General features: G+C 53.4%; 1 protein-coding gene across 1 annotated transcript in view; it reads left to right on the forward strand.

Moving 5' to 3' along the window:
• The first annotated feature begins 4231 nt into the window (after positions 1 to 4231).
• SLC4A9 (solute carrier family 4 member 9) overlaps positions 4232 to 8197 on the forward strand; it is a 14267-nt gene continuing 10301 nt past the window's right edge. Inside the window, exons 1-10 of the mRNA XM_006156206.3 lie at positions 4232 to 4474; positions 4816 to 4976; positions 5251 to 5364; positions 6022 to 6077; positions 6218 to 6369; positions 6621 to 6708; positions 7008 to 7162; positions 7530 to 7643; positions 7840 to 8014; positions 8124 to 8181. Coding sequence (XP_006156268.1) covers positions 4257 to 4474; positions 4816 to 4976; positions 5251 to 5364; positions 6022 to 6077; positions 6218 to 6369; positions 6621 to 6708; positions 7008 to 7162; positions 7530 to 7643; positions 7840 to 8014; positions 8124 to 8181 — 1291 coding nt within the window. The 5' untranslated portion in view covers positions 4232 to 4256. The remainder of the gene's footprint in view (positions 4475 to 4815; positions 4977 to 5250; positions 5365 to 6021; positions 6078 to 6217; positions 6370 to 6620; positions 6709 to 7007; positions 7163 to 7529; positions 7644 to 7839; positions 8015 to 8123; positions 8182 to 8197) is intronic.

Here is an 8197-nt window from a genome sequence, read left to right on the forward strand (position 1 = left end):
ATGCCGCAATCCCTTCTCCTCCATTCTCCTCTCAGGATCTTGGGCACGCACGCACACGCGCCCGGCGTGAGTTTTAAGCCACCGGGTCCGGGACGCGAACCACAGTTAACTACGTGGGAGTCCAGCGACATAGCCATTACGCTAACTGCTGGTTCCCAAGGCTGCCTGTTCTTGAGGCCAGGCCCTCTCATTCAGTGTCCAGCTCAATGCACCACATAAAGGTATGTTTTGGACCTTAGAAATCATCAACCCCAGCTCTCTCTGCTTACATGTAAGAAAACAGAGACTTGAGAAGCGAAGGAGTTTTCTCAAGGACCCCAAGGACACCCTTGCAACCAAGTCAGGATGAGAGTTCAGTCTTTGATCTCCTGGGCCATGATTTTTCCCAGTGGGTGTGGGCCCATTCCCAGGGCAGTTCACGCAGACGCGATACCTTCACTGGGCCTTGTCTGAGAGATCACTGGCAGGCAGACCTGGGGTCTGGCCTACTCGTCTCTCACCAGCCTGCCCAGTTTCAGGTGCCCAGGCCCAGAGAAGAAAGTGGAGTCTGGGGCTGGCTGGAAGCATGGAAGCTGTTACTGCAGGCAGCCCTGGGAGCCAGGGTCTTTGGGACCACAGAGAGCAAGGACAGACCCTCTGAACTTTGGCAGGAGTTGGGATGGTGTGTGTGTGTGTGTGGGGGGGGGAGGATGGGACCACACAAGGACAGACCCTCTGAACTTTGGCAGGAGTTGGGATGGTGTGTGTGTGTGTGTGTGGGGGGGAGGATATGCTCCCACCCCCCCAGGCTCCCTTGAGTCACTTGCCCCTAGGGTTAGAGCACATTCTTGAAAGAAGTGGTCACAGGAATTGCTGGTCTTCAAGCCTGGAGCATTTCTACTTCTCCTAGACAGAAACTGTCTCCTGCTCCGGGCTCAGCACTCCTCTCCCACTGGTTATATAATGACTTGCTCTTTGCTCTTCGAATTTCTGTCCGGTGATCTCCTTGGATCAGAGGAGCTTGTGGGGAGCGCAGGCCTGGATCCCACTTCTCAAAGGATAGACAAGTTGCAGGAATGGGGGAGGCATGTTGACCCACATTCAGCTGAGCCTGACTGGCCCTCCCTTCCCGATTCTGTTGCACTCTCCCATCTCCCATCCCTTTGGACCAAACCACGGTGGGCCTGTCTGAGGCAAAGGGTCAAGTACCCCTCTGCCATCTCGCCGCCTAGAAACCTTGGCCTGTCTGCTGCCACCTAGGAATCTTGGCGGGTCCGCTGGGGAAACAGCCGCAAGGCCGAAGGGAGTGGCCCTACCGATTCCGTGGGTGGGGAGCCAGCGCCCTCGTGTGGCCCACAGAGAAGCGCACCTCGTTTCCCAGCCCTCTCAGTGCGCTCTTGGAACAAGCATTTATTTGAGAACCACTATGTGCCAGGCGCGGCTCCAGACGCAGTGGGGAAGACAGATACAGTGCCTGCTCCATGGACGTTTAAGTGTGTGTGTAGAGACAGACGATAAGCAACAAACAAATGAAGCAGTTACTAGCAGTGATAACTGGTAGGAACAAAATAAAACAAGAAATGTGTTGGAGAGTGATCCAAGAGGGAAACTTAGGGTCAGATGGAAAAGGAAAGTCTCCTTGAGTAGGTAACATCTGAGATAGACCTAGGTGACAGGGATCCAGTCATATGAAAACCTGAGGGAAAAGCTTCTTTGGCAGAGAGAAAAGCTACTACAGACACCCCCAGGCAGGAACAGGCTTTGTGTAAGAGTTGGAAGGCTGGTGGAACTGGCAAGTGGGGAATGGTGTGAGGTTGGTTGAAGAGGTGGGCTAGGGCCAGCCTATGGGTCCTGTGGGCCATTACAAGTTTGATTTTTCTTCTAGGAATAATGAGCAGATATTGGATTAATTTTGAGGAGAAAAGTCATGTGGCCCAGTTGGCTTTTTAAAAAATGCTACAGGACGTGTGTGCTCAATGAGAGGGACAGAGAGACAGAGAGAGAGAGAGAAAGCACCCCCCTCAAGTGAGATGGCCACAGTCGCAATCCTTTCTCCTCTCGCAATTTTCAGCATGCATGCACACCTCCCTTCCGTGTTTTTCAAGTTGCTGGGTCCAGGACTCATCATGTTATCAGATCAGACATGTGGGATCCAGCCAGCCTCCTTAACCACTGCCACCGGTGATTATTGCAAGAGAATACAAAGCTACCAAAATATCCGGGTGGTAGTGGCTTGGATCAGGGTAGCAGTGCTGATTGGACTTGGGGTATATTTTGAAGGCAGAGTCATTAGGACTTGCCAATGGGCCACATCTTCCTCTGCTTATTTAGCCCTTGGAGCTCTGTCACACACACAGCCTCATTGGCTCTTCCATGTTCATTGGGGAGCTGTGATAGAGAGGCAGATAGGGACACGGCTAAGTTGGGGAGATTCTAGGATTAAAGACCAGGCATCACGTTCTCCATGAACTGCCTCCTCTACCTGCTGTCTCCTTTACCCTGTCTGGCTTCTAGAGACCAGTTACTTATTAGGTCCCTGTTTGTGCAAAGGGGTGTTGTCTGTGGGCCCTGTGGGTGTATTGGTGATACTCAAAATAGTTCTGAATGTTTGGTGTTTGTATTTGACATAGGCTAGGGGGACACTATACCCTGGGGTGTCAATCCTTAAACCTACGCCGGCCATTTACTCTTGTTTATTTACACAAAACACAGCAGGGTCAAACCAGATTTGCAGCCCTCATACACACTTTGGTCCCAGGTGAGGGCATTTCTGGAAATCCTGGGAAAAAAACAGGGGATCATTACAAGCACTCTCAGACCAGAGGAGAGTGGGGGAAATAAGTAGGGGCAGAGGTGACCTGGTGGCTCTAGAACCAGCAGGCTTTGCTCTGTTTGTGTTGTGCTGAGGTGGGGGGTGAGGAGGTAGGTGGGAAGAGGTGTGTGCATTATAAATGCAGTCAGCCCGGGGGCCCTTGGCTTCAGAACCTAGGTCTGGAGATTCTCTGTGACATCCACCAAGATGAAGCTGCCAGACCAGGAGGCGTTTGATGCCTCCAGCACTCATGAAGATGTTCCTGCAGGGGAGCTGGAGAGTGGCCCTAGCTCAGACCCCAGACCTGATGGCCCCTTAGACACAGACAACAAGGAACTGGAGGTACCCAAAGACCCTCTGCTCTTCATTCAGCTGAATGAGCTGCTAGGCTGGCCCCAGGCATTGGAATGGAAAGAGACAGGCAGGTGAGTGGGACTCAGGCAGTTCTGTGGGGGAAAGCACCCCCCTCAAGTGAGATGGCCACAGTCGCAATCCTTTCTCCTCTCGCAATTTTCAGCATGCATGCACACCTCCCTTCCGTGTTTTTCAAGTTGCTGGGTCCAGGACTCATCATGTTATCAGATCAGACATGTGGGATCCAGCCAGCCTCCTTAACCACTGCCACCGGTGATTATTGCAAGAGAATACAAAGCTACCAAAATATCCGGGTGGTAGTGGCTTGGATCAGGGTAGCAGTGCTGATTGGACTTGGGGTATATTTTGAAGGCAGAGTCATTAGGACTTGCCAATGGGCCACATCTTCCTCTGCTTATTTAGCCCTTGGAGCTCTGTCACACACACAGCCTCATTGGCTCTTCCATGTTCATTGGGGAGCTGTGATAGAGAGGCAGATAGGGACACGGCTAAGTTGGGGAGATTCTAGGATTAAAGACCAGGCATCACGTTCTCCATGAACTGCCTCCTCTACCTGCTGTCTCCTTTACCCTGTCTGGCTTCTAGAGACCAGTTACTTATTAGGTCCCTGTTTGTGCAAAGGGGTGTTGTCTGTGGGCCCTGTGGGTGTATTGGTGATACTCAAAATAGTTCTGAATGTTTGGTGTTTGTATTTGACATAGGCTAGGGGGACACTATACCCTGGGGTGTCAATCCTTAAACCTACGCCGGCCATTTACTCTTGTTTATTTACACAAAACACAGCAGGGTCAAACCAGATTTGCAGCCCTCATACACACTTTGGTCCCAGGTGAGGGCATTTCTGGAAATCCTGGGAAAAAAACAGGGGATCATTACAAGCACTCTCAGACCAGAGGAGAGTGGGGGAAATAAGTAGGGGCAGAGGTGACCTGGTGGCTCTAGAACCAGCAGGCTTTGCTCTGTTTGTGTTGTGCTGAGGTGGGGGGTGAGGAGGTAGGTGGGAAGAGGTGTGTGCATTATAAATGCAGTCAGCCCGGGGGCCCTTGGCTTCAGAACCTAGGTCTGGAGATTCTCTGTGACATCCACCAAGATGAAGCTGCCAGACCAGGAGGCGTTTGATGCCTCCAGCACTCATGAAGATGTTCCTGCAGGGGAGCTGGAGAGTGGCCCTAGCTCAGACCCCAGACCTGATGGCCCCTTAGACACAGACAACAAGGAACTGGAGGTACCCAAAGACCCTCTGCTCTTCATTCAGCTGAATGAGCTGCTAGGCTGGCCCCAGGCATTGGAATGGAAAGAGACAGGCAGGTGAGTGGGACTCAGGCAGTTCTGTGGGGTCTTTTTCCTTCCTCGGCTGAGGCCTCCTCCATGACCCCCAGTGGGACTCCTTCCCACCCAAAAGCAGAATTTTTTTTTCTCTATAGTCCGTTATTTCAGGGTTTCATGTCCCTCTGATACTCAGCCTGCTCAGCAGCCTCATTTTGAGTTCCCCAAGACTCGAGTGAGGGGTTACTGCCTGGGGAGGGGAAAACTGCACTGCCGGGCTCAGAATGCCCCCACTGGCCTACTTTCCCTGGCTCTCTGTGTCCCTACTCCTGGATGTAAGAGAGATGCCCCCAATAACACTGTCACCTCCCTTTCCACTGCAGGTGGGTGCTGTTTGAGGAGAAGCTGGAGGTGGGCGCAGGCCGATGGAGTGCCCCCCATGTGCCCACCCTGGCACTACCTAGCCTCCAGAAGCTTCGCAGCCTGCTGGCCGAGGGCCTGATACTGCTGGACTGTCCAGCTCAGAGCCTCCTGGAGCTCGTGGGTAGGCTGGGAGCCTTTGTAGGGAGGGTATAGGTAGCCATGCTATTTTCCCCCAAAAGTTGTGGAATGTTCCAGAGCCCACCGCACCCCACCCCAGGGATTGTCCATTCCTGTCACAGGATGGAGATGGAAAAGCAGAGTGGAGGAGCAAGTTCATTGACCTCTGTATTCCCTGAGACTTAGAAGGGAAAGCAGTCTAAAAGGAGGGGAAGGAGGAAGAGTGTGGGGTGGGGGTGCTCTCAAGAAGGGGTTCAAGCTTCACATTTGTCCTCCAGAGCAGGTGACCAGGGTGGAGTCACTGAGTCCGGAGCTGAGAGGGCAGTTGCAGACCTTGCTGCTACAGAGACCCCAGCACCACTTCTCGACCACAGGCACCAGTCCCTGCTGGGGTGAGAGACCCCACCCTGGGCCCAGGACCATGACCCTGGGGTGGGAGGGTCTCAGTTCTCCTCTACACCTTCCCAGGTCGGAAGTGGCCCATGTTCAACTCAGACTTCAACCCGAGACTCATAGCTAAGAGGGAGGTGTTGGTAATGGTGGCGGAGGATGGGCGTGCTGGAATCAAAATGGTCAGAGCTCTGTGAAGGGATGTACTTGGTAGGCACTGCTGGAAGCTTTGCACATAGTATCTCCTTTAGCCTTCACAGTCAGCCTATAAGTAGTACCATAATCACCCCTATTTTAGTGATGAGAAATAGAGGCTCAGAGAGTGGTAGGATGTACTCCATTTTCACAAACTGTCCATGACAACACTGGTTAGGGAGCCCTGTGGATCCACCTCTAAAGCCTGTGCTTTTTTATTTTATGTTTTTAGTTTGCTCACTGGAGAGAGAGAGAGAGAAAGTGAGAAATCATGCCCTGGGGGGATAGCCATACTTCCATCCCTTCTCTATTCTCTCAGAGAATGCACATGTGCCTAGCATGTTTTTCAAGCTGCTGGGTCCAGGGCTTGAACCATGCAGTCAGCCTTATAAGATCCAGTGCCTTAACCTCTGTGCCAGGCCTGAAGCCTGTGCTCTTAATCACTGCATGATCTTATTTTATAGGACCTACTCATCCTAGAAAGGCTTCTTATGATGAGGAAGCTCCTCTGAAGGAACAGGTTTGTGGCCCTTCCTCAGGCAGGGTTGGAGAGGGGTTAAAAATCAACAGAGGCCCACTTTCCAGACTCTTCATTGATTGAGGTCCTGACCTCCCCAAGTAACCTCTCCACTGTATCTCCTTGATCCCGACCCGCGTCAGAACCCCCTGAGACAGAAGCTGCCTCCAGGAGCTGAGGCAGGGGCTGTGCTGGCAGGGGAGCTGGGCTTCTTGGCACAGCCCCTGGGGGCCTTTGTGCGACTGCGGGATCCAGTGGTGCTGGGGCCGCTCACTGAGGTGCCTCTCCCCAGCAGGTGAGTCTACTGATAGGAAATCAGGGATCCTGGAGCCCAGAAGGGTCTTTACTAGGGAGAAGACTGGGGAGAGTCTTTGGGCCTAAATTTCTAAGAGTGTGTGGGGGGTGGTGCTCAGGGTCTGGAGAGGTCACTACTATAGAGAAAGTGTGCATGAAGCTGGTGGGGAGGTCGCAGCTGAGCTTCAGAGACCAGAACTGTCCTATAGGAAAGCAGCCTCTGAGCCTCCCTGCAGCTGGTTCCTTCCTCAGGTTTTTCTGCCTCCTCCTGGGTCCCCCCATGCTGGGAAGGGGCTACCATGAGATGGGCCGGGCAGCAGCTGTTCTCCTCAGCGACCCGGTGAGTTGGGCAGCTGTGTGAGTTTGGACCCTGTGTGACTAAGTACAGCAATGTGGCTTTGTGTCCATGAGCCTGCAGGCTGGTTTCCTTAACTGCATTATAACTCCATTACGGCCCAGTGCTGGTGTACAGTAGGTGCTCAATGGATACTCTGAATGAGTGAATGTGTGCACGCATGCACACACAAATGAAAGTATAATTTGCCTAGGTGACTTGTGTCTAGTTTTGAGACTGTGAAACTGGACTTTGAGTCCAGATCAAATCTGCATTTACCACCTGTTCTGTGCCCCTATCCTCAGCAATTCCAGTGGTCAGTTCGTCGAGCCAACAGTCTTCATGACCTTCTGGCAGCCTTGGATGCCTTCCTAGAGGAGGTGACAGTGCTTCCTCCAGGTCGGTGGGATCCAACAGCCCGGATTTCCCCGCCCAAATGTCTACCCTCTCAGCATAAAAGGTACCCGGCCCATCATTCCATAGGGTTTTCCCCATGGGCTCTGGATCTAGTGCCACTGTTAAGGAGGGGTAGGATGCCAGGAAAAATTAGGACTTTCCTCTGGATTTGGAGGCATAGACGTGAGTTCTGCTCAACGCCTTCTCACTATAAGACCTGAGCAAATTTCATCCCCTCCCCTCCTTCCTCTGTGCAGCCTGGCTTTCATGGGTCAGTGTGACCTGTCCCCTCTTCCACGAGTGTTGGTGGTCAGACAGGCCTCTGGCTGGCAGGGACACGAGCAGCCACCAGGGGGCAGGATGACATGCATTCTGGCAGAGACATCAACTGGTTAAAGATCCTCAGCCAACCTGGGCTTCCCTCTCCTCAGGTTCACCTTGCAAGTGCAGGTCAAGGGCCTGTTGCCCCCACACAGGGCCCCAGCTGAGGACAGGCACCGTGATGGGCCCCAGGCGCCCAGCGTGGAGTTGCAGCGAACTGGCAGGTGAGATGAGCTGGGTGGGCGCAGCTGGGAATCCTGGAGGGTGGAGGGGGTGGAGTGGAGGATGGAGAGGAGAGTCACGGGGGCACCAAGGAGTGTGCTTACTTACTGTGGGAGGTATCACCTGACCACAGAGAAAGTAGAAGGATGTGGGCGTGGGGTGTAGAAACCTGGATCACTGACAACCCTTGGGCGGGAGGCTGTTTGGGGGCCTTGTTCAGGACGTTCGCAGGAAGGCTTCATGGTACCCCAGCGATTTCTTGGATGCCCTGCACCCCCAGTGCTTTTCGGCCATGCTCTACATTTACCTAGCCACCATCACGAATGCCATCACATTTGGGGGTTTGCTGGGAGATGCCACTGGAGGTTCCCAGGTGGGTAGGGTTCTATGGAACTTTGGGTGGGCTGAGGAGGCTCCCTGGAAGTTTGAAATCCTGTGCTGAGGCCTTCAGGTTCCTGTCCTGAGCCCCTGTTGGTCCCCAGGGAGTGCTGGAAAGTTTCCTGGGCACAGCAGTGGCTGGGGCTGCCTTCTGCCTGATGGCCCGGCACCCACTCCC

This window comes from Tupaia chinensis, unplaced genomic scaffold (assembly GCF_000334495.1).
Source record: "Tupaia chinensis unplaced genomic scaffold, TupChi_1.0 Scaffold000484_1, whole genome shotgun sequence".
Classification (NCBI taxonomy): domain Eukaryota; kingdom Metazoa; phylum Chordata; class Mammalia; order Scandentia; family Tupaiidae; genus Tupaia; species Tupaia belangeri.